The 27874-nt window shown below is 35.4% G+C and overlaps 1 protein-coding gene across 3 annotated transcripts in view; it reads right to left on the reverse strand.

Moving 5' to 3' along the window:
* Window positions 1-19416, reverse strand: part of Xpo4 (exportin 4) — a 120455-nt gene extending 101039 nt beyond the window's left edge. The window contains exon 1 of one of the 3 annotated variants that reach the window (XM_058580647.1): window positions 19090-19416. In XM_058580647.1, the coding sequence (XP_058436630.1) occupies window positions 19090-19158 (69 nt within the window). In that variant the 5' untranslated portion in view covers window positions 19159-19416. The remainder of the gene's footprint in view (window positions 1-19089) is intronic. The other 2 variants (XM_046447724.2, XM_046447733.2) reach the window with 2 other exon arrangements.
* Window positions 19417-27874: the final 8458 nt, after the last annotated feature.

Genomic DNA, 27874 nt, shown 5'->3' on the forward strand with positions numbered 1-27874 from the left:
TGGAATGATTAAACAAAGGATTACCAAATTTCAAATCCCATAAGGAAGGGGAAAAAAATCAAACACAAAATAAGATAACAAAACAGTGATTCATCAAAATCACAAATGAATGTAATAAACTAATACTCTAAAAAAAAAAGATTATCAGCCTGTACAAAAAAGAAAATCCAAATTTATGTTCTTTATATGAAACGCATACAAAATTCAAGGGCATGGCAAGTCTGAAAGTAAATGGCTAGAAAAAGATAAGCATTCTAAGCAAAAAGTCAATTAAACTGACTTATCAGAAAAAATCAGAATATAAGGCAAAATGTTACCAAAATAAGTCAATTCACAATTATAAGCAAGTCAACTAAAATGGTATAAATAATATATAGCCTCAAATTAAAAAAAAAATGGCAGACTCACCAATCAATCCACTAAAGTGGAAAATTAACATGCCCCTTGTTAGGTGTTAGCTTATGAAGGAAAAAAAAAAAAAGATTTAACAAGCTTGATTTTATGTATGTATGTGGTGCTGAGTATCAAACCTAGTGCCTTACCTGTGCTAGGCAAGCGCTCCACCACTGAGCCACAACCCTAGCCCCCCCAAACATTTTTTAAGTAAGTATTTTATACATAACAATCTTGGACCACAACCAATTAAGAGACAGATTGATTTAACAACAAAAACTAGAAATGAATCAAGAATAAAATTTTAAAAATCATAACAGAAATTAGAAAACAAATATTTAACTAGTTTAATCCCCAGGATCACTAAGAAAGTATTTACAACTGACGAAAAATATTTCATACCAAAAATCTGTATTATACAAAAATGAGGAAAATGTATAGGCTGAAAAGCCTACATGAGAAAAAGACACGAGTTAATAACCTAATAACTAACCTAATAACTCGGGAAAACAGCAGAATCTACCCCCAACCAACAGAAATAGAATTAAGGAAGTACTGATAAACCTTTGCAAAATTAGTCAGGAAAGGGAGGTAGGGGAGGAAGAATACAAATAAACAAAAATTAAAAGAATTCAACTAAAAATGCTCCAGAAAATAAGGCTTCTAAGATGACAGCAATCATTTACAGTAATAAATAAAAATTTAAGTGATACAGATAAATCCTTAGAAAAATATAACTTAAAAAAACTTAAGATGAAATAGAAAATCTGAACATTCCTGAGGCACTAAGTAAATTGTATTAGTAGTTAAAATAGTTTTTTGTTAAATAAACACACTGGTCAGGTAATTTTACTAAACAATGAGGAACAAATAAATCCAAACATACACACTACTTCAAGATACTACCAAAAAAAAAGAACACTCTTGAAATTGTTTTAGGAGGTAAATATATCATCATAAATATGCCAATATAAAGACCAGGTGAGGATAGCAGAGGACAAAGGCAGCTTAAAATAATATTAATATACTAGGTGTGCTTCCACAAACCTATAATCCCAGTAACCCAGGAAGTTGAGGCCAGCCTCAGAAATTCAATAAAACCATTTAGCTCAATAATTGTTTTTTTGCTTGTTTGTTTTGGATTTTTGGTGATATGGGGAATTTAACCCAGGGTGATTTACCACTGAGCTACATCCCCAGATCTTTTTCTTTTAATTATTTTTAAATTTTATTTAATTTTTATTTTTTAATTTTGAGACAGGGACTGGCTTTGAACCTGTGGTCCTCCTGCCTCAGCTGCCTGAGTCACTGTGTTTACAGGTATGCACCACCATGCCAGAGGAGACCCTGTCTCAAAACATTTAAAAAATAAAAAACAAAAAGAGGAGCTGGGGTTGTGGCTCAATGATAGAGTATTCACCTAGCATGTGTGAAGCCCTAGGTTTGATCCTCAGCACCACATAAAAATAAATAAAATAAAGGTACTGTGTCCAGCTACAACTAAAAAACATTTTTTAAAAAAAGAGGGGCTGGGATTGTGGCTCAGTGGTAGAGTGCTCGCCTAGAACGTGCAAGGCCCTGGGTTCGATCCTCAGCACATAAATGTAAAATAAAGACATTGTGTCCATCTAAAACCGAAAAATAAATATATAAAAAAAAAAAGGAGCTGGAGATGCAACTCAGTGGTAAAATGCCCCTAGGTTCAATCTCCAATACTACAAAATAATAATAATAACCACAACAATTATAACAATAATAAAAAATATTTCCCAAACCACAATCAATAAAATAAATAAAATACAATTAAACAAAAGTTGTTAAAGTAGTTATTCAGGAAATGCAAAACTAGGTTAACATTAGAAAATCAACTAATATCTTTCAAATTAACATGTTAAAGGAGGCAGATCACATTATCAGAAAAGGAGAAACATATTAAGTAAACGAAGATCTTTAACTAAATTTTTGGTGAAGTAGAAATTTCCTTAACTTCATACAAAAGAATTTACACAAAACCAATAGCAGGGGTTGGAGGTGCAGCTCAGTGGTAGAGAAGCTTTGGGTTCAAACCCCAGCACCAAACAAAAACAAAATAAAAATGTGGGCAGGGTACAGTGATATGCACTTGCACCCACAAATTCAGGGCCAGCCTGAGCAGCATAGTGAGATCCAATCTCTTTTTTAAGAGAAAGAAAAACTATAGCAAACATCATACTACTGTTGAGACAACAAAGGCATTATTTTAAATTGTCCACTTATCTTCAGCGTACTAGACTCAATTTTTAAAATTTTTCAAGTTGCTGAGTTTTTTGTTTTTATTCTATTTTAAATACTTGCTATTTCATTATTTTTCATTTTTCTTACAAATATGGAAATTTTTCTAAAAAAACAGAATAAAACTCATTCTATCTTGAAATTACTTTGTAGGCCCAATGGACCCTTTTTAATTTTTTTTTAATAGTTGTAGATGGACATCATGCCTTTATTTGTTCTTTTTTTTTTTTTTGGTGCTAAGCCTTGGACCCAGTGCCTCACATGTGACCTACAACCCCAGCCCCCCAATGGACTCTATTTTAAAATCTATAATACCCAACAGAAGCACAGTGATCTCACTTTTTCTACATGTTGAAACACTATGCTATTTCATCATCTTAGGAATTTTTCATCAGAACTCATAAATTATTCCCAACTATGCTAAGAAAAGACTAACAACAGAAGGGTTAAATAACTTAGAAGAGGGAGGCAATAAATAAATAAACTATCACATTACCCTTAAAATTTTTGCTATAATTTCTAAGTTTAAGAAGGTGTGAATTCACGAAGGTATGAAATCTAGAGACACTATCTATGTGGTCTAAAAATTAATTATTTCAATGGGGCGGGGCACAACTATAATCTCAGTGACTAAGGTGGCTGAAACAGGAGGATCACAAGTTTGAGGCCTGCCTCAGCAACTAAGTGAGACCCTCAACAATTCAGCAAAACCCTGTGTCTCAAAATAAAAAAAAAAAAAAAATGGGTATGTGATTCAGTGATAAAGCACTCCTGGGTTCAATCCCCAATGATAAAAAATAAAAATAAATAATGAAGGTTTCAATGGAACAGTATTGAGAAACAGGAATTTTTCATATTCCACCATAATGACAAAAAAAAAAAAAAGCAGACAGTGGAAGACATTTCAATTAAGAGGAAAATTAGAAGAAATCTGAATACAGAATAACATCTAGCAGCACTCTCCATGTTTCCAATATAGTAGCCACTAATCACATGATACCATGTAAATCTAAGACAAATTAAAATTTTAGTTCCACATTTTATTAGCCACATTTCAATGCCTAACCTGCAGGCATGGCTAGTAGCTATCACACTGGAACATTACTATCATTGTACAAAAAAATTTCTTGCAGGCAGAGCTGTTTTACACTCTATGGATGATGGTAAAAGTGATCATGTAAGTATAATCTCAGATGATTATACTTACATTAGAGGTTATTAATTAAGGGCAGTTTTCCCTCCCCTCTCAGGGACATCTGGCAGTATCTGGAAACATTTTTGGTTGCTACAACAGGGGAGTGTTACTGGCAACCAGTGGATCGAGGGAAGAGATGGTGCTAAACATCCTTCTTGACAACAAGGAATTATCCAGCCCAATGGTGACAAGGTTATGAATCCTGCTCTTCATGAATTTTCTCAAACCCAATTATAATGAATAAACACTGTAATGAGGACAAAAAGGAAATATGGTGTTCTTATCCAGTTAGTCATTAGGTAAAAATTACTTCATTACTCAATACCCTGTGACAAAAAGTTGGACATGCCTGCTTTGCTAAAGGAAATGTGACACTATTCTTTCAACATATGTGCTGTGTGAAAAAAATTTACTTGAGACAATTCACAAATGAAAAAAATGCTAAAGGCAGATGTGTATATAAAAGTGAAGAAAAAAAATGTTTTGATCATTCTAATTCATTTTATAAATCTAAAAATGAAAATTATTTATAATTATGAAGCAAAGAATATACCCATCCTCTGAGCATTATATGCCATCAATGTTATCAAAAGTATTGTTTTGATGATGCTAGAGCAAGAAAAATAACCAGAAGTGCTAAAAAGCAGAACATTTTAAAGATGTGTTGAATGCCTAGAATTAGTATTGTACTTTTTTTAATATTTATTTTTTAGTTGGACATAATATCTTTATTTTATTTATTTATTTTTATGTGGCACTGAAGATCAAACCCAGGGCCTCACATGTGCTAGGCGAACGCTCTACCACTGAGCCATAACCGCAGCCCAGTACTGTATTTTCACAGTGGGAATAGCAACAACCAGAAGAAATGATAAGCTAGAATATTTCAAATGTGAATCAGGATTTATAAATCAGAAGAAAAATGCCAGGAGACATAGAGCCATATTCTAGACATGTGCTATCCAATAGCCATTATTACTACTTATGGTTCCATTACACTACATTTCAAGCCACATGTACAAGTAGCTAGTGGCTACTATACTGAAGAAAATGAACACAGAACATTTGTATCAGCACAGAAAATTCTATTCTATCAGTCAGCACTGCTCCAGAAGAAATTTGATTAACAAATATTTACCTACTGAATGTTATTATAAGGTCATCATGACTTATATGCTTTGATGCAAGGTCATTTGATACATTAAAATATAAAATAACAGCTAACATTTATACAGCACTTTCTATGTGTCAGATGCTTCTTTTTTTCCCCCAATACTAGGGATTGAACTCAAGGGTGCTCGCTTTACCACTGAGTTACATAGCCAGCCTTTTTTTCTTTTTTTCTTTTTTTGAGACAGGATTCCACTAAGTTGCTGAGGCTGGCCTCAAAACTTGCAATTCTCCTGCCTCAGTCTCCCAAGTTACTGGGTGTGCCACCAGCAACACTTTCCTTTCAATGTAAATTAAATCATTTAATCTTCACATTAACCGGAGACAGTTATTATTATTACCCAATTTTAGAGATGAAGAACAAGATAATACAGAGATTAATTTATTTCCCAAATGTCACACAGCTAGTCACTGATGGAACCAAAAGGAATCCAGACAGTCCAGCCCCTCTGTTATACTGTCTTTCAATTCCTATGGTCCCAATAATCTTTCTACATGGGCTTATTAACATACCACCAAGGTGATTTTTCTAAGAACTCATCTGATTAGGTCACTACCTTACTACTGATTTGTTTTCTAATTAGTTCCCTAATCCCCACCTATCAAGAAACCACAAAATAAAAATAGACCAGCCTTCTAAAATTAGTGGTCTTATTCAAAGACTGAGGGCAAATAACTTGTATTAAAACATAAAACTTTATATTGTATATTATAATGAAATTTTTATTAATTTTTTTAGTTATACATGGTCACAATATCTTTATTTTTTTATGTGGTGCTGAGGATTGAACACAGTGCCTCACAAATGCAAGGCAAGCGCTCTATCACTGAGCCACAATCCAATTTTTCTATTAATTTTTAATTTAATTTTTCTATTAATTTCAATCCAAAATTTCTATTAATTTTTAACAAAAAAGTTGAGAAAACAAATTTTGAGCCTGCTCTGGGGTCAGAGCTTCCCCCAAATATACACATTCACTCTTCTTCACCATTGAGAATTACTTTGGCATTTAAAAAAATTTAAGATATCTATATTCCCTCTATACTAGTCTTATTCAGAACTTCATCGTTCTTGTTGACCAACTTCAATGGCCTCACATCTTTCCACCTCATATATTGCTTCTCTCAAATCAGATTTTACCACCTGTTAACAGTTAAAAACATCAAAACTGCAAATCTCAGAGAAGTTGCACTAATGAGTAAACTCAAACTAATCTTTATGGCAACAAGGACTTAAGATAACCCAGTCCCTATTTCCTCATTTATTCTTTTTTTTTCATTCAACAAATATTACTTAGTAACTGCTATGCATCAAACTCTGCACTAGATGCAAAATACACATCACCAAAGAAAAGCAAGCAAGATTCCTAAACTAATTTAAATTAAAGTCTAGCAAAGGAGACCTACATCCATCAACTCTATAAATAAATGTGTAATTCTAAATGTGGTAGGTGATATAAAAGAAATACTTGGTTATCTGAGTATAAGAGAGATGAATTTTACCTTCCAGATAAGCTAAGAAGGCTCCCTTGAAAAGTGAGAAACCATTCTCCCCGTGGAAGGAATAGTAATATGAGGGGCCCGGGATGTAGCTCAGAGGTACAGTGCTTGCCTAACATGCACAAGGCACTGGGTTTGATCCCTAGCACCACCAAAAAAAAAAAAAAAAAAAAAAAAAAACTTGAGAATAAGAGAATAGTATATAATAGTATATGAAAGGCCCTGTGATAGGATGGAGGACAAGAATGGAAAGGATTGAAAGAAAGCTGGAGTGGCTGATTCAGAGACAAAGTAATTGGAAAGGAGTTCCAAGAAACTGGAAAGGTAATAACTTATTTAAAAAAAAAAAAAAAAGTCCCAAAAAGCAAACAGTAAGTAGTAAAATCTCAGTTCAAACCTGGGTAATCTACCTCTGGACCTAGCACTATACTTTATGCCTTCCCCCCACAGGAATTTATGTATTTCAGCCCACAAATTTATAAGTTTGCAACTTATATATTTATTGTTACTCATAAATCACTATATCCCTATTATGAGTTAAATAATTTCAAAAGGAAATGCTTTATATTTTACAATCGTCAGGTTTAAATGTGCTAAATATTTCAAAATAATTATCACATGCCCATGATGTTCCAAAAATATGCTAGATGCTGTGGAACAACAAAGAATCAACAATAAATAAAAGTAGAATACCTACATTCAAAGAGCTTTTGATTTATTGGAAAAAGTCAGTCACATAGTCATATAGTGTAAAACTGTAGGTGTAATAAATGTTACCAAAGCAAACGGTGTTACCAAACAACAATGTAGACCAAACAGTTCCACTGAGATTCAAGGCATCAAAGGCAGGAGAAAAGTATTTTAAGCCAATGGAATACATAAATATAAGGTTCTGAAAGAATGAAGAACAATGAAAACACACAGAAGCCCAGTATGCTAGAGCTTAAGGTCAGCTTTATGGATATCTGACCTGTGCAATTGAACAGGGCCCCATTCTCAAAAGGACCACATGCTTAATTTGATGTGTTGTGGTCATAAGCCTGAAATTCTTTTTTTTTTTTTTTTTTTTAGAGAGAGAATTTTTTAATATTTATTTCTCAGTTTTTGGCGGACACAACATCTTTTGTTTGTATGTGGTGCTGAGGATCGAACCTGGCTTGCACACATGCCAGGCGAGCGCGCTACTGCTTGAGCCACATCCCCAGCCCCTGAAATTCTTAATAATTGTTATCTTCAAATCTGTTTTGTAAGTGAAAACCAATGGGACAATGGAACGGATGTTTCATTAGTAAAGACAGGCTGATAGCCAGCCAAGTACAAACAGGCCTTAGAGCAACCTTGGAGCACCACAAGTTCCCCCTGCCCCAGGTACCTGGGTTGAGACCTACATGTAGACTGGCAATAATAAGGGGACTGGGGAGACAATGGACACAGCCTGATGGTCCATCCCCAGAACCTGTCCCCAAGGCAGTTACACAAATGTTACTCTGCAGCCTGAGCACCTGCACCTGAACAGGAACTGCTGTACTCAGGCAGTAAACTTGGTCAGTAAACTCCAGAACAAGGGCTAGGAAGGAGCATAGCTCAGTGGTAGACTGCCTGCCTAGTACATGGAAATTCCTGGGTTCCTTCTCCAGCACTGCAAAAACAAAATAACAACTGAACAAAAGTGGGCACATGGACACTGCAATAAAGCACTTCAGGAAGTTATTAAAATCTGTCATAGATTTTAGAATCTGTGGCTTTTATTTTATTTTTTATGTTTTTTTTTTAGTTATAGGTGAACACAATATCTTCATATTATTTTTATTGGTGCTGGGGATTGAACCCAGTGCCTCACACATGGTAGGTGAGCGCTCTACCTCTGAGCCACAATCCCAGCCCGAATTTGTGGCTTTTAAATCTGCTACAACAAAGCAAATATCTACAAGCTTAGAAACAAAAATTAGGTTTAAAGATTGTCACACTCAAAGAAAAGAACACTATTTTAATATAAAGCTTTGAGTGAACCCAATTACTAATGAAGAATATAATTTTAAAATTATTTATTATATCATTGAAAATACAGCAGCAAGATGAGGGTGACTGTAAATGCCTGTGATCCCAGCAACTTGGGAGGCTGAGGCAGGAGGATCAAAAGCAACTTAATGGTAGAATGCTTGCCTAGCTTTTGTGAGGCCCTGAGTTCAATTCTCAGCAACTTATACAAATAAGTAAAATAAAGGTCCATTGACAACTAAAAAAATATTTAACAAAAAGCAACCTAGTTGTAGCCTCAGCAACTTGAGAGCCTGAACAACTTGGTGAGATCTTGTCTCAAAATGAAAAATAAAAAGGGCTGGGCTGGGGCTGTAGCTCAGTGGTAGAGCACCTGCCTGGCACATGTGAAGCACTGGGTTTGATCCTCAGCACCACATAAAAATAAATAAATAAAAATAAAGGTTTTTGTGTCCATCTACAACTAAAAATATTTTTAAAAGGGAGGGGGGACTGGGCATATGGCTCAGTATAAAGCAGTCCCTGGGTACTACTACTACTAATAATAATAATAAACAAGCATTTAATTATGTACAAATTGTGAAACTACTTTTGATTTTTTATTTGACCTGTATTAATAAGAATGGCCAGAAAAAAATTTTAATACTCTATAAAATTTCATGTAACTAAATGCAAATTTACATAAAGCTAATTTTATGTAGTTAAACCTTCCTGGAAAAAAAATTCTGCAAGAATCATCAGCTTTAAATGTGCTAAATATTTCAAAATAATTAGAAAATTATCCTATTATAACCTATAAATTATCCTATTATAACCTATAAATATATAGCTACAAATGCATTAGTGAAAAGATCCTTCTCAAAACCAAAACTTGTGAATCATATTTTTTTACATGCTCCAAATATATATGAAAAGAATTTACTTTCTATCTTTGGTTGTAGAGATATATACACATACATACACATGTAGGTTAGCATAGGCTAACCTAGTTATAAAATGTTTAACTTACTATTTAGCAACAGCAATTGATGTCACTCTCAATTACACTAAAAATAAATTTGTTAAAAGTAAAAACATTGAAAACCTAATAAAATGAATTTACAGAAAAAACAAGCTGCAGAAAAACTGCAAGACCAATCAAGATAGCACATAAAAGTAATATTAGAATTATATAAAATTTTTACCAAAATGTTTGAAACTTATAAATTTATTGTTACTCATAAATCACTATATCCTTATTATGAGTAAAATACTTTCAAAAGGAAATAAATGCTTTGTATTTTACAATTTTAATGGCACTTTTCCCCCTGGTTTTTGAACTACGCTGGACCTTGCAAATTATGTAGCCAGGGCTGGCTATAAAACAAAGACAGTAAGTAGTTCCAGCCTTAGGAGCCCATAACTATGCTGAGCTTTCAGACCTACTAAGAAAGCCACTAAAGATAAGGAAATGGAATAAAACATGACTACTAAATCAGACCTTTATAGGTAAGGCAAAAGAATCTGTCAACCTCAGACCAACTGTGCACATTCTAAACTTTGAAAGCCCCTACTATAAAATATTCTGTCACTCAACAGTTGACCTAATTTTCCCCATGATTAGAAGTAAATACAGTAAATCTCTCTTCTCTAAAACAAAAGTGTATTAGTTTCTATTCATTCTTTGTTACTCAAGATATTTTCCCTTTTATTTGTGAACAGTCATACCTAGCAATGATCAAAGAAATCATTGATAAATAGGAAGCCACAAATGTAGTCTTAATTCAGTCTGAGCCATGGCACACTTTCAAATTTTCTTTAAGATAAAAACAATTACAGACCCTAGTATGAACATTACACATTATACACATGCATAAAAACATTATATAGACTGTTGGGCATAGCTTGTAATCCTAGTTACTCAGGAGGCTGAAAGCAGAATTGAAAGTTGGATGTCAGTCTCAGCAATTTAGTGATATTTCAAAATAAATTTTTTTTTTTAAAAAAAGGCTGTGGAGGTAGCTCAGTGGTAGTGTGCTTGCCTAATATGTGCGAAGACCTTAGGTCTATTCCCCAGTACTACAAAAAAAAAAAAAAAAAAAAAATCACATGGTAACCACATATATACAATTTTTATGTCAGGGAAAATAAATTCCATGTTTGCAAAAATTAAACATAAAATAATAAGACATTCAAGAAAACAGTCATAGATTTTTCTAATTACATGCAATATTCAAATTTACTAAAATTATGTATTCATTATATATGACCCTATTTTTGTTTTCTAAAAAAAAGAAATGACTGTGTGTATCTGTATACACAAAAACAGAATTGGAAACTATACACTGAAATCTTTAAGAATGGCTGGGTACACATCTGTAATCCCAGCTACTTGGGAGGCTAAGGCAGGAGCAAAACAAAGATGGAGATCAGTGTGAGCAACTTAATGAGACTTTCTCAACATAAAAAATTAAAAGGGCTGGGGATAGCTCAGTAGCAGAGTGCCACCTGAATAGTTTCATAGTCTAAGAATTTCAAATTATATTAGAACATGAAAGACTTTTGTCCTGGGACTGGAGTTGAGCAATAGAGCGCTTGCCTCGTACGTGTGAGGCACAGCATTCAATTTCCAGCACCACACAGAAAGGGGCAAATAAAAAATAAAGGTCCATCAACAACTAAAAAAATATTTTAAAAAAAGACTCTTGTCCTTCCAATCCCATTCCTCAGACAGCCATTCTCTCCCATCCCTACCTTCAGGTACAAGGGATTAAATTCAGGTGGCACTCTGCTACTGAGCTATCCCCAGCCCTTTTAATTTTTTATGTTGAGAAAGTCTCATTAAGTTGCTCACACTGGTCTTTGTTTTGTTCCTGCCTTAGCCTCCCAAGTAGCTGAGATTACAGATGTGTACCCAGCCATTCTTAAAGATTTCAGTATATAGCTTCCAATTCTGTTTTTGTGTATACAGATATACACAGTCATTTCTTTTTTTTAGAAAACAAAAATAGGATCCCATATTCTGTTCTATACCTTTTAATTTTTTTTTAAAGAGAGAATTTTTTTTTTAATATTTATTTTTTAGTTTCGGTGGACACAACATCTTTGTATGTGGTGCTGAGGATCGAACCCGGGCCGCACGCATGCCAGGCGAGCGCACTACCGCTTGAGCCACATCCTCAGCCCTACCTTTTAATTTTGAACATCTTTCCATGTACATCAAGTCTTACCATTTAAAAAACCTACCACCTGAAGCAATGGTATATACCTGTAATTCCACATATCAGGAGGCTGAGGCAGGAGGATCATGAGTTCAAAGCCAGCCACAGCAACATCGAGAGCAATCCTGTCTCTAAATAAAATACAAAATAGGCAGGGGATGTGGCTCAGTGGCTGAGTGCCCCTGTACCCCCCCACCAAAAAAATCAAATATATAGGGCTGAAGATGTAACTCAGTGGTAAAGCACCCCTGGGTTCAATTCCCAGTACCACAAAAAAAAAAATTAATTAAATAAGGGGCTAGGGTTGTGGCTCAGTAGCAGAGAGCTTGCCTGGCACATAAGACACACTAGGTTCAATCCTCAGCACCACATAAATAAATATAGAATATCACAGTTTATTAAACCATTTTCTTATAACTAGACATTTACATTGTTTTAGTCTTCACTACAGCATAGTATAGGAAGCATTCTTTGTATATATAAAAGTATTTGCACAGGCTGAATAAATGGCTAGAAGTGAAACAGCTGGGGTCAAAGCATTTATTTATTTATTTTTTTTTTTTTTTAATATTTATTTATTTATTTATTTTAGGTTTCGGCAGGCACAACATCTTTGTTTGTATGTGGTGCTGAGGATCGAACCCGGGCCGCACGCATGCCAGGCGAGCGTGCTACCGCTTGAGCCACATCCCCAGCCCCAAAGCATTTATTTTTAAGGCTTTTAGAACATACTATGAAACTATCTTCTAAGACTGTCACATTTTATACTTCTACTAACAGTATCTGTTTCCTCATACCTTTACAACCTGAAATACCTTTTTATTCTTAATTGTTTCTGGCCTATTCTATTCCAACTTTCTATTCTTTTCCAGTGTCAATGCTACAATGTTTCAATTATTGTCACTTTTGTACTCATTTTAATAATTGGTATATAAAGTCCCCCAAACCCTTCATTTTTTTGGTTTTAAAAACATTCTTGGGAGCCAGGTGCATGTAATCCTAGCATCTTGGGAGGCTGAGGCAGGAGGATAGCAAATTCAAAGCAAGCCTCATCAACTTACTGTGGCCCTAAGCAACTTAGTAAGACCCTGTCTCAAAATAAAAAATAAAAGGGTTGGGGATGTGGCTCAGTGGTTAAGCTCCCCTGGGTTCAATCTTTGGTACAAAAAAAAAAAAACTTAGTAATTCTTATATAATTACTCTTCCAGATCTTCCAGATATATTTTCTAATTAATTAGTCCAGTTTTTATATGTAGTGCCACACCATGGAGTAAAATAATTAAAAATCATTACTCAGTATAATGTATTTTTTCAATAAAAGTAAAATATAAATCTATCATGTTTAATATTGCCAGGCATGGTGGTACACACCAAGAATCTCAGTGACTCAGGAGGACAAGGCAGAGGGATAGCAAGTTTTGAGGCCAGTCTAGGCAACTTAATAAGACTCTAGCCTCAAAATAAAAAATATAAAAAGGATGTATCTCAGTAGTAGAGCACCCTTGGATTCAGGCCTAGTACCACACACACAAAAAAAGTTTGATATTATGAAGTATGAATTAATGATTACAAAAAATTGAAGCAATGAACCTTATACATAAGAGGGGCTCAGGAAATATCCATTAAATGGATGCTCAAATATCTCCTAAAAAAGTTATATTATCTTGGGCCTTAATAATACATATCCCTTCACCTAGGATATCCTATATCCAACTAAAAAACTACAATTTGTCTTCAAGACTCAAGTTAAGGATCACCTGTTCCAAGAGGCCCTTTCTAGATCCCCACCGCAGTCTGGGATAGATGTTCATCATCTTTACTCTCACAGAACACTACTACATAGTACTTCTAATATTGCCACCCAACAACTCCTAAAATTTTTGCCTTTCTCTCCCAATTCGCACTACTTTTTCAATCATTGAAAAGGTGGTCTTTCTCCCATCTGTCAGCATACACAGCACTGTGCCTAAGTTATACATACTAAAAAAAAAAGTGGGGGATATAGAATGAATGGTCAGAGATTGAATTCCAGATCCAGACTGGTTTTAAGTTCACAGGCAAATTACTATCTCTGAAGCTCAAAGTTTTCTCATGTACAAAATTTAAGACTATCTCACCATCCTGTTTACAGAATTGATATGAGAATCAAATAAGAATTTGAATATATCCCTACATATCTGCAGATACTTTCAAAGATATTAACCAAATTCCAATACAATAAAAACTAGGAATAGCTGGGATATATAGCTCATGAGACCCTAGGTTTGATTCTGAGCACCACAAAGGGGAAAAAAGTAGAAAGAACAGTCATGAATCCCTCTTGCCTAGACTTACTAAACTCATTCTTGCTTTAAGACAAATAAAATTATAATATATCAATTAACATGTATGTTCTAAACTGTCTCATATTATCACTTATATTATATAACCACTAAGAACAACTATAAACAACCTAACGGATATGGGAACAAAACCAAGGAAATTCAAGGAAAAAAGGAAATAAAGCACTCTTTAGACTCATGGTTTAAATGAATGTGGTATTAATACTGTAAGAACACTAAAATTTTGATTATGCTTTTCTCTGAAATCAAAATGCATCCTACATTTTATACCGACTCCCAAACAAGAAAATGGAAACAAATTTATAGATTATACAATCTCATTTTCAAAAAGATACATTTTTAAGATTTATATATGTATGCTTTTATACAATTAGAGATTTCCTATATAGACACCAAGAAAATCATCCCTGTGGAAAGTGAGAATGGGAGCTTACAGAACTTTTACTTCTCCCTATGTACCCTTCCGCATAGTTTGAATTATGTACTTGTTCACAAAGGTATCTCTCAAGTTTGTTTTTTTTTTTTTTTTTAAATCAGGAACAATGTTTATAGTGTATTTTGCTTAAATGTTAAAAAGAAGAAAAGCTACATAATACATATATATGTATTAAAACTGATAACTGGGAGGGGCACATGAGGAAATGAAGAGGGAGACTTTTTATTCTATGTATCTGTGAATTGTTAATATCCTTTAAAAAATGAATTTGGGCATTACTGCTGTAACTTGTAATTACATAATATGCAGCTATATCACCAAATTTTTAGGTTTACATTTTACATAACCTGCTAAATTCATAGGAGTCAGGAAGATTCTCACCACATAGAGTTACAGAATGAGTGGTTAGCTTTACTTACTCTGATAATTATCTAAAGTCATCTAAAAAATGTAGGATTAGGTTTTTTAAGCAAAACCATCAGAGTATTTTTGGAAAAGACCCTATTTAAACAATGTTACTTGTACACAATGTTTTCAAAAGAATTTTACTTGCATACTGTGACTAATTTACAACAACAGTCCTTCCTCATTCTAGTTTGTTCACCTTTAAATTTATTTTGCAGAAAGCAATCTCACTGCCTTGAATCGAAAGATGAAGCAGTAGTTACAAGTATCTACAAAAAAATTTAAAAACTCCCTGATTACTATACCTTTGGGTAGAAAAATCCTGGTTTATGCTGAGATCTATAAAAATATCTTTTTTACCTGACAGGACCAACATATTGGCACTTCATATTTGGCACTTTATCCAATAACCTCGGCAGAACTGGATATAAATGTATTACATTTAGAAATCTCTCATCAAACAATAAACTGTAATGTTCATGTTATTATAATATGTTGGCTTTGAGAAGATATGTGAATAAAAAATTAAAAGATTAAAAAAAAAGAATTCTTACAAATAATAAAAAATGCTGATGAGGATGTGAAGGAAAAGGTGTACTCTTACACTACTGGTGGGACTGAAAATTAGTGCAACCACTCTGGAAAGCAGTGTGGTGATTCCTAAAAAGACTAGGAATGGAACCACCATACAACCCAGCTCTCCTGCTCCTCAGTATTTATCCAAAAGGTCTAAAATCAGCATATTAGAGCAATATACAGCCACTTCAATGTTCATAGCAGCACAATTCACAATGGCCAAATTATGGAATCAACCCAGATGCCCATCAACAGATGAATGGATTAAGAAAATGTGGAAATATATATGTATATACATATATACACATACACATGCACACAATGGAGTTTTGCTCAGCCATGAAGAATGAAATAATGGTATCTGCCAGCAAATGAATGGAAATAGAGAAAATAATGCTAAGTGAAATAAGCCAGACTCAGAAAATCAGGGGTATAATGTTTTCTCTCACATGTGGAAGCTAGAGCAAAACAATGGAAAGAAGGCAGTTGGGGAGGGGATTGAATATCATAAAGCAGGGAAGGTCAGGAAAGTAGGACAATTAAAGTGAGGAAGGAAGGAAGGGAAAGGGGAAGAAAAATGGGATACATTTAACAAAGTCATGTTATATTAATATATAAAGGTACCAAAGGGATTTCACCTTTATGTATATGTAGAACAAAGGAAGTTTAGAGGAATAGGGGAGGGAGAATAAAGGGAGATGGGGAGAAAAGGTGAGGGAAGGATGGGGACTGAATTCAAATTCCTTCCAGGTACGATTTTGTCAAAATTAACCTGAATACTATGCATAATTATAATGCTGTAATAAAAAAATTAATTAAAAAAAAAGAGTTCTGGAGCCAGGATATAATTTAGTCAGTACAACATGTGCATGGCCTAGGGTTTGATCCCTGGCATTAGAGGGGGGAAAAAAAGTTCTGAAATGGAAGTCATAATGATCAGAGCTCTAGAGCAGCCCATCATTAATTTGCTCTGTGACCTACCTTGGACAAATCACTTTTACCTCTTTGAACCCTAGTTTCCCCCAACTATAGAACAAAAGAGAGAAGGCTTAGAGAATCTTATTTTCCAGAATCCCTAGTATCTAAGAGAAGTTAGTAAATCTATAGACCCTAATACTAAAAGTGTTTGCACCAAAAATTTTGCTTACAATTTCCTTTGATATCCATCCTGAACTCTCAAAGACTTTGTGCTAAAAGTTCTCTTAAGATTGTTCTATGCACTATAATTCTACTAAGTTCATAAAAGAACTATATGGCTAACCTAATGGAAGAAGTATGCAAATAATATTAGTAACAAAATATATTACTAATTATCTTGAATATGAAATCTTATTAACAGCTTAAGTATAGCAATTTACTATATAAAAAAGTCAACTCACAGCCAGGCACAGTGGCACATGCCTAAAATCCCAGAGGCTCAGGAAGCTGAGATGGGAGGGTCTTGAGTTCAAGGCCAGCTCATCAAAGCAAAGCACTAAACAACTCAAGGAGACTCTATCTCTAAATAAAATACAAAATAGGGCTGGGGATGTGGCTCAGTGGTCGCAGGCCCCCCGAGTTCAATCCCTGGTACCCTCCGAAAAAAGTCAACTCAGACACATAGATAGATAGATGCTAGAATCATCATTTTTAGTTACATATTTTAATGCTTAATAATCAAAGGATCAATAATAATTTTAACTATCACTAAATGCATTAATTTATATCCTGTCTGGTTCTACTATCCTATAGGTTAAGAACCACAGGCTAGTAACAGACAAACAGGAGTGTGAATCCTCAATCTTACATTTTCCATGTAAATTACTTAGCGCCTACATGTTTGAGTTCCTTAGTCTACAAAATGAAAATGAGAGTAATAATATCTGTAGCTCAGAGTTACTGAGAATGCACTCAATAAATGATAGCTATTAATAATAATAAATTTGAATATAACCTTTACATTGAGGAAGTAAGGATGTAATTCCAAAAAAGTAATTTCCTATTTTTAATAACATTTTTTCAATACTCTTCTCTGAAATGATAAAAAGCATGTAAACAGGTATCTATATAACATATGAGAGGTAGTGGGGTAGAATGGAAGGAGAGAAAATCCAGCTTTAGAGTCAGACCCAAGTTCAAGACCTAATTCAGTCACCTAGTAGTCATATAACCCTGGCTCCTTAAAGCTGAAGAAGGACTCATCGAATAGGTAAAGTATGTAAAGCATCAAGTTCAATATCTAGGATTCATTAAATAGTACTTACTATCATTTTCTTACCTACCCTTCATAGCTTATAAAAAAACAGTACAGGAAAGGTACTGGTAAGTACTAACACAGATTATAAAAGGCCAATGATGAACACTGATTTTATCCATGTAAGTAAAAAAGTAATGTTGTTTGTCTGGGTCATATACTCCTTCCAGACTCTAATGAAAATAGGGCCACTAACTCACAGGAAAAGTTCAATAAGACCTATATGTCAGGGACTTTAAGAACCTTGTGTTAAAGGGGATACTAGCTAGTTTATCAAGAATTTGGAAATGTTATCTAGCCAGCTTTGTAGCAAAACCATACATTATCTTGACTCATAAGCAAGCAAGTAAATCCTCCTTTTATTAGACTTGTCAATTTCTTAAGAAGCTAAAATATCTAGTGGTGTGTATTGAAACAAAACTTGATAGATGAAACTACAAACCATGCTGGCATGATGTTAGATCACATAACCTTATCATCGAACCAAAAGGAAAAAAGAAAATTAAGTCTGGCTGCATTCAATTATTTGAACGTTTGAACCAATTCAAGTAATCAAATAAACATCTACCGTTCAAAAAACTACAAACATGTCTTAATTTACAAAAACAAAGCTGAGCCAGCAAACATAAAAGTTTACTGAATGACTGAATGTAGTTTATCCTTACTTCTACTCCCTGAATGGCTTCTCAAACTCCCTGAGTAAATAACCTCATCAAACTATTTACTGTAGCATAAGAACGAAGTTAAAGAGTACCAAAGACTCAATTCTCCGAATGAGCGACCCAGAAGGAGCTGGGTACTGGACCAAGTTTTGCCCCAATGACCTTGGTCCCAAAGATTCCGGTCCCTCCCTCCAGCCGGTCTTTCCACGTGCTGCCGGCGCGGTTACCCCAAAGGTGGCTGGCTGCACGTCAGGGAAAGCGCTAGAAGACCCGAAAGCACGAAGGGAACAAGGGTTGCTAACAGCACCTGGACGGTGCCATCCCTTCCCTCCTGGCACCGACTCCTCCCGCGGCGCGCACACTGACCCACAAATTTTCTTGACCTCCCTGCCAGCTCCTTGCTCTAAGATCCAGTCTGCCAGGCACCGTGTAAAGTGAAGCCCGTAACACAGGAAACCTTCTACGTTCCAATACCCTGCTAAGGAGATGGACATCCAGGAAATGGGGACAGTCCTAGAAAACGGGGACCAAGGCAGGAGGAAAGTAGGATGGAGACTCCTGCGCCACGCCACCGCCACCTCCTCCTCCGCTTCCAAAGCTCCCCGGAGGCCCTTCCCGGTCGCTGGCCCAGCGGGCGGCAAGGCCTGACGTAGCAGAGCCAGCCGGCGGCCCGTGGATCCCGGGGTCCCGTGGGGGCAGCGTCCTCACCATCAGAACTTTGGCCGCGTTCTCCAGCTGAGCGATCACTTCTGGGGGCCCCAGCGCCGCCGCCATCATGGTCTCTCTTCAATGACGCGCCATGCGCTGCATTATGGGAGCGGGCGCCGCGACCGGCCAATCGCCGCCACGACCCCGGAGCCTCACGCGCTCCCGAGGCCGTCGCAGCCGTGGTCGACGCCGGCGTGGCGGCCTCGGCGGGGCTAACAGTGCCGCCGGGTCCTGGGCGGCCAAGAGGAGACGAGTGTGAGCCAGGCCGCCGCGCTACCGTGAAGGCGGCTGCAGCCGGCGCCGGGCGAGACCGGGCTATCCGCCTAGACCGCGACGGCCGCACGTCCCACTCGGCTCTGAGTTCCGCGCATGCGTGCTCTTCTGCGCGCGGGTCTCCTGGCCCCCAGCTGGTGCCTTGAGACCCAGCACCCGGCCACGCGCGGACGCATGCTCCCTCCCTCAGGGTCCTGCCATCCACCTCGCGTGCTCCTGCTGCTCCTTTCCTTTCCAAACTTTAATGCTAAGCGGGATTTCTTAGTCTTGGAACTGCTGTGCCCGCTTCCCGATTCTGAGAGCGCACCTCCTCTCAGAACGTCTGTTTCACTGCTCCTTCTTACCACAGGAGGAAGCATTCCAGGATAGAACTCTTCGTTTTCTTAATGGAACTCCTTTGTCCCGAGAGTTATCTAAACTTATATGGACCGCGAATCGCTGAGAGACCCGAACAGGAAAGCCCACCCTTAGCACTTAACCATTTTCACTTCCCAAGGGCTGTCTCCTATAGAAGGAAAAAGCAGGGACGCAAAACCTTGACCTTGACCGCCTGGTTCCTTGAATGCAGTAAGACCTCAATTGCCATCAGCTTTGTCTTGTTTAGGGAATTTATAATCGTAATATTAAATATACAATATGTGATGAAAGGTGTATTCAAGTATCTGTATCCCTCCAGCGCTTCAGTCTTTTTTTACAACATTCCAATTCAAGTAATCAAATGCTATTTCATTGTTCAAACTAGTTTTAACCGCACGATGGTTTGAGTAAGGGGCTTGTTTTAAGTTGACATCTCTTCTGTAACTTGTACCTTTTGGTGCCTGTTCTGCTTTTTGGAACTGCATCAGAATTTCATTATTAACTCCATTATTTCTTGTATTTGACTTGTCTACAACTTGAAATTGAGAAAGTAAATTAATGAGATTTCTATTGTTTGAGAAAGGAAATACCTTTTATTTCATTACCAAAGAGTAAAGTGATCCAAAATGCAGTTAATAGTCCTTTTTTAAGAAGTGTATGAACCTAAGTGGTTATCATAGTACCTGACAAATAGTACTCAACAAATATTCTACCAAGTTTAGAAATCTTCAAAAAGATTGCATAATGACTCTAGCTTCAACCAAACATAATTAACCTAAGATCAATTATATATCTGCAGATATATAATAAATGAAGTTTGTGACATTAAATGTTTGAGGCTTAATAAATACTTCAGATTGGGCCTTAGATTACAAAGCATTTGTTTTGTGCAATTATGTAAGAACTTCACAACTAGGCATGCTTTAAGAAAGAGGAGGAAAGTGAATGTACCACAATGAATCCTTTTATATATATAATGCACTATATCTTTATATTACATATAGTGTATATATATAGTATTATATATAGTATATATTGTAAATAATATATAGTATGCATAATATTTATAATTTTTAGTATATATCACATATAGTATATACTTATAATGCACTAATTAAAATAGTAATAATAATAGAAGGGATATCAGTACAATAAGTGAATCAGTAGAGGGGAGAGGGTAGGAAAATGAAGGTACTAGTGAATAAAACTGATCAAATTAAGTGCATGTATAATTATAGCATAAAGAATCCCACTATTATGTATAATTATAATGCACCAATAAAAAATACATTTAAAATTTTTTTAAATTTTTTAAATTTTTTTTAGTTGTTGATGGACCTTTATTTTTTATTTATTTGTATATGGTGCTGAGAATCGAACCCAGTGCTTCACATATGTAGGCAAGCACTTTTCCACTGAGCTACAGTCCCAACCCTCAAAAATATTTTAAAAGAAAAAAAAGAAAGAAAAATATTAAATATGAAGATGAATATGCTTCCTTTCACATTAACATTGTTTTTAATTTGAGGCTTTTTTTTTTTAAGTGGTACTGAGCATCAGACTTGGGGCCTTGCATGTGCCAGGCAAGTGCTCTGCCATTGAGCTACATCACCAGCATGAATTTGAGGCTTTATAAAGTAAGTTATAGCATCTCACATAACTGGGAGCCATAACTTCAGTGCAAAATTGAAGTTGTAGAATCTCAATATCGGAAGCACTTTAAATGTCACCTTTTTATTTTTTAACTCTCTTCCAATACCTAACACTTGTTATTCTTTGACTCATTATTCAATAATAACATTCTAGGAATCATTAGAGTAGTATTTCAGCCTATCCTGCTTGTTCTTCACATCCTAAAATAGAAGAAGAGAAGAAATTTCAAACAATTTGCCACTAGGCATGAGAGAAATGTTTATAGTCTAGAAAAGGGTAGATGCCTGGTTAAAATCAAGAACATTTTACTAATACGTCCCCCCTAGTTTCAGAGTATTCTTTGTACACCTGTGATGCCTTAGGCTCCAAAACATCCCTTTTTATTCTTTGCCAATGGGGTTTGCTTTATAGACAAATTTATTTTCTGTCTTTCTTAAATAGTTACTTTCTGGAAACATTTGTTAAGCCAAAATATAGCTGCTCACCATCCCTGCTACTGACATTCTGGTGCAAAAGGATAGCCAATTGTTGTACATAATAGATAATGCTAGTTTAAAACTAGAAGATAATGTAGAGAGTATAGAATCTTAAGATTTGGGGACTGAAAATACTTTTAAGGATTTTCTGGTTTTCAGATTTAAAAAATAAGACCAAAGAAGTTAAATGACTTAGGAGGTACAACTTAAAGGTGTGAAGTCAAATATGAATGCAAGGTTTTGCTGTTATTATGGAATGCCAATCACTTGAGTATTTATTTATCACAGTGCTTAATGCTGTAAGTTATTGAAATTGGAGACATCTTTGCTTCCAAAGAATTTGAAATATATATTAAAAGATAAGACTAACATTTAAAATAAGTGCCAGGGGTGTAGCTCAGCAGCAGAATGCTTGCCTAGCATGAGTAAGACACTGGGTTCGATCCTCAGTACCACATAAACAAATAAATAAATAAAATAAAGGCATTCTGTCCATCTACAACTACAAAATAAAATAAAATAATAATAACAGTTAATTCATTCATATTCCATCACTTCTCTCATTTCTTTCCATTTTCTATGCTATAAAAAGTACATTTGTCTTTGCCCCTGATTCTGGGAAGAATGCACCTGGATGGTAGGATATTTTTTGTTATTCATGACAAGCCCCTTGTAATCACACCTGAGTTTGAGCTAATGAGGTATCCTAGGATGGACTGGTCATGAGAAAGACAAAGTAATTAGAAGGTTAGAACTTTGTCTCACCCACTGGCCTCTGAGAAGGAAAGGGGGAGAAGCATACACTAGAAATTTGAGTTATTCCACAAGGAGATGGAGGTTGATAAATCCATCCCCCCATGTGTATGGACACACCCAAACTTAGTGAAGACAGAGGCTCCTGTGCTTAAGACTCTTCCACACCTCACACTATGTGGCTCTTCATCTGGCTGTTCACTATGTTCTTTATAATAAACTGGTAGATGTCAGTAGTGTTTTCCTGAGTTCTGTAGGTCATTCTAGCAAATTATTAAACCTGAAAAGGGGATTTTTAGAATCCTTAGCTTAGACTCAGCACATCAGATCTGTGAGTGGCCTCCAGGACTTGTTACTGCCAACTGCCTTCTGAACTAAAGAAATTCTGTGAGACTGAACCCTTGGCTTCTGGAGTCTGCAGTAGCTATGAGTAGTTAAGGTCAGAATTAAATTGACCTTAGAATACCCAGTTAGTGTTGGAGAATTACAGACCAACATATGGATTATTGAAATATTTAAGAATTTGATATCAATAATGAATATCCTAAGGGGTGAGGCTGTAACTCAGCAGTAGAGTGCATGCTTCACATGTGTAAGGCCATGGGTTCAATCCCTAGTACTGAAAAGGTAAATAAACAAAATATGCCAATCAATTTGATACTGATACTATATGATAGTTTATGTTTCCAACACAATTACCAAATGAAGGACACAAAGTCATTTCCATCTATTAACTCATTCAATTCTTGTAAAAACCTTATGAGATAAATAGTTATTTAATTCAAAATACAAATGAGAAAATTGAGGTAGACAATAGTTGAGTAACATGCCTCAGAAATAGTGGAACTGGGACTTGAAATCACACAAATTATCTTTTCCAATTACAATGAAATGAAACTAGAAATTAACAGCATAAGGAAAATAAGAAAATTCACAAATATGTGAAAATTAAACACCATACTCTTTTAAACAATGAAAGGATCGAAGAAGAATTCAAAAGGTAAGCTAGAAAATATTTTGATACAAATGTAATAAAAACACAACATATCAAAAGTTGTGGGATGTAGCAAAAGCTGTGCAAAGAGGAAACTGCATAGCTGTAAACAAAAAGAAGAAAGATCTCAATCAATATCCTAACTTTACACTTTAAAGAAATAAAAAAAGGCAAAACTACACCTAAAGCTAGCAGAATTAAGAAAATTAAGATTAGCTGGGTGCAATGGCACGTACCAGTAATCCTAGCAATTTTGGAGGCTAAAACAGGAGGATCACAAGTTTGAGAGCAGACTCAGCATTTGTAAGACCCTTTCTCAAAATTTTTTGTTTGTTTTAATATTTTTTTAGCTGCAGATGTACACAATATCTTTATTTTGTTTATTTTTATGTGGTGCTGGGATAGAACCCAGTGCCTCACACATGCTTGGCAAACTCTGTACCACTGAGACACAGCCCTGGACCATGTTTTTTTTTTTTGTTGTTGTTGTTGTTGTTTTGGTTTTGGTGGTGCTGGGGACTGAACCCAGGGCCTGGTGCATGCTATGCAACTGAGCTATATCCCTAGCCCCTCTTTCTCAAAATTTTAAAAAATAAAATAAAAAGAGCAAGAATTATAGTTCAGTAGTAAAAGGACCCTGGGTTAAATTCCCAGTATCCCCTCTTCCCCAAAAAAGAAAAGAAAAAGGTTAAACAGATAAATGAAATAAAAAATAGGAAAAAAAGCAATGAAATGAAGAAGTTGTTTTTTGAAAATATCAACAAATTAGAAAAATTAAGAAAGAAAATTTAAATAAAGTAAGAAATGAAATGGGATATTACAACTGATTTTACATAAATAAAAAAAGGATTATAAGAAAATATTATAAATAATTATATTTCAATGTTAGGTAGTAGCTAGCAATGAGCAGTGAAATGTGGGCAAGGTCACAAGTGTTCTTTTAATTACTTTAGGGTCCTTCTTTAAACTACTTCCAAAGTAGACAAGAAAGCAAAGGGTGGAGTTAACTTGTAGAAAATAAACAGAAGCTAAAGGAGTTAAGCTAAAGGAGTTAAAGGAAATATGTCAAGAGAAAAGGATTAATGGGACTAACTCTTGATAGTGCCCATTGATATTGACATAAAGCTAGAAATTGTGGCTATAAGTGTCTCCAATTTTCTGGGAAGGAAGATTTCCTTTAGGTAGCTCAGGCACACTAAGGTAACTTCTGACCCCAGCTATGTCCCCAGCCCCTCTTTCTCAAAATTTTAAAAAATAAAAAGAGTGGGAAGTATAGCTCAGTAGTAAAAGGACCCTGGGTTAAATACTCAATACTCGATCCCCCAAAAAGAGAAAAGATTAAACAGATAAATGAAACAAAAAATAGGAAAAAAAGCAATGATAATTAGGCTCCTTCATTAAAATTAGGGTCAGTTGTTGACCCCAGCACCCACATTAACATGGTATTGACTTGTAGATGAAGCTCCCCTAAATAGGATGGCCACCATGACAGTTCCAAAGAGGACCAACTAAGGTCAAAAACCCCACCGCTTGAGGTGAAGGAGTTGAACACCTGATTGGCAAAGGATTCAGAAGGTGGTCCCCAGTTCTCCTGGTAAACATCAAACAGTAATAAAATTGGGGACAACATTGTCTCCTTTGTCGTTCTCTGCTTGGAGACAGCCAACTCTCTCCCTTGAGAATGCTTTTTGCTTAAGCCTCACTTTTCTTTTATATTATTTTCACTTCACTTTCACTTCTAATAAAGTTCTTTTGCATGACTTTTGGTGTCTGACTTTAAATCTTCTTTTGTTGGAACACAAGAACCGAGGTTTGGAGTTTCAGCTCCCTGCTTTCCTGTGACACCAACAAATTGGGTAATGTAAGTAAAATGGAAAAATTTCTAGAAACACAACCTTCCAAGACTGAATCACAAAGCAATTGATAATCTGAATAGACCTATAACTAGTAAGAAGACTGTATCACAAGTCAAAATCCTCCTAACAATACCCAGCAACAATCAACAACAAAAACTTCTAAAACAATAAAGCCTAGTACCAGGTGGTTTCACTGGTAAATTCTCTCAGACATTTAAGAATTAAAATTAATCCCCAAATCTTGAAAAATCTAAGAGGTAAGAATAAGTCCAAACTCATTCTATGAGACTAGCATTACCCTCACAACAAAGCCGAAGACAACACAAGAAAACTATAGACCAATATTCCTCATGAGTATTTCCTCAGAAACATACTGACAGAATTTGAGTACATTAAAAGAATTATATCATGACCAGGTAGAATTTATTCCTGGAATTCAAAAACAGCTCAGCATTGCTAGGGTTTGAATATGGGTAGTGTCCGTCAAATGTCCATGTTAAAGGCTTGTTTCGCAGAGTGGTGTTATTGGGAGATGCTGTGCACCTTTAGAAAGTGGAGCCTTGTGGGAGGTCCTTAAGGCATTGAGGGTTTGCCCTTGAAAAGGATTGTGGGACCTTGCCAATCATGGTTTTTGTTTTTGTTTTCGTTTTTTTTGGTGCTAGGGATTAAACCCATGCACACATAACTACTGATTCACATCCTCAGCCCTTTTGATTTTTTAAATTTATTTATTTATTCTAATTTGTTATATATAACAGGAGAATGCATTTCAGTTCATAGTACACATATAGAGCACAACTTTTCATGTCTCTGGTTGTACACAAGGTAGAGTCACACCATTCGTGTCTTCATACTGTACTTGGGGTAATGATGTCCATCTCATTCCACTGTCCCTCCTACCCCCCCTTCCCTTCCCTCCCCCTCCTTCCCCTTTGCCATATCTAAAGTTCCTCAATTCCTCCCATGCTCCTCCCTCCACTCATTCCCATTATGGATCAGCATCCTCATATCAGAGAAAATATTCAGCATTTAGTTTTTTGGGGATTGTCAGCCCTTTTGATTTTTTATTTTGAGACAGGGTACTCCTAAATCTCTTAGGACCTCAATAAATTGCTGAGGCTGCCTTTGAACTGCTATCCTCCTGCCTCAGCCATCTAGTCACTGGGATTACAGGAGTGCATCACTATGCCCAGCACCAATCATTTTTGGTTTTTAACTTTGTAATAACAACATTTCATATTTTTTCTTTCCATATTTTTTCTTAGTGCATTATAGTTGATATGATGATGGGATTTGTTGTTACATATTCATAAATGCACAGAATATAATAATAAAATTTGTCTACTATCACTCGCCAGCACTTCCGCCAATCATGTTTTCACATAAGAAAAACATTTGTCAAAACAAACACTCTTTCATTATTTAAAAGAAAGAAAACAAACTAAGAACATTAAGAAACAAAAGCTACCTCAACATAATAGAGGCATATATGAAAAATTCCACAGCCAAAAATACTGAAAGTATTTTTCTTCTAGATGAAGATCTAGAAGTGATTTGGGAATACCCTGTCTTCAAGATGAACACAAAGATGCCCACTTTTACCACTTATGTTCAATGTAGTACTGGAAGTCCTAGTCAGAATAAATAGGCAAGAAAAAGAAAAGTTATTTAAATTGGAAAGGAAGAGGTGAAATTATCTGTTTACAAATGACATAATCTTACATGTAGAGAACCCTAAAAGTTCCACAAAAAATCTGGGAGAACAAATAAATCAATTCAGCAAAATTGCATGTTACAAAATCAACATACAGGGTTGGGGTTGTAGTTCAGTGGTACAGTTCTCACCTAGCATATGTGAGGCTCTGGGTTTAATCCTCAGCACCACATAAAAATAAATAAATAAAATAAAGATGATATTGTGTCCACTAAAAAATAAATATTTTTAAAAAATCAACATACAAACATTAGTTGCATTTCTATATATTAATGAGTCATCCAAGAAGAAAATTAAGAAAATGATTTTATTTATAGTAGCATCAGAAAAAAAATGAAATATTTAAACTTAACTGAGGATGTAGAAGTCTTATTCAGTGAAAATCACAAAATGTTGCTGAACAAAATTAAATACAAATAAATGGAAAGATAGCTAATATTCGTGGGTTGCAAGATTCAATATTATTAAGATGTCAACATCACCTGAGTGATAAACAAATTCAATGCAACTGCTAAAAATCCCAGTGGTATTTTTTGCAAAGATAGAAAAAAATCCATCCTGCAATTCATATGGGATTTCAAAGGACCTCAAATACCCAAAACAATCCTGAAAAAGAAGAGCAAAGTCAGAAGTCTTCCACTTCTAATTTCAAAACCTATTACGAGGCTACAGAAATCAATACAATGTGGCACTCGCATAATGACAGACA

The sequence above is a fragment of the Marmota monax genome, unplaced genomic scaffold (assembly GCF_021218885.2).
Source record: "Marmota monax isolate L192 unplaced genomic scaffold, Marmota_monax_Labrador192_F-V1.1 WCK01_AAM20220418_F8-fsc00043, whole genome shotgun sequence".
NCBI lineage: Eukaryota > Metazoa > Chordata > Mammalia > Rodentia > Sciuridae > Marmota > Marmota monax.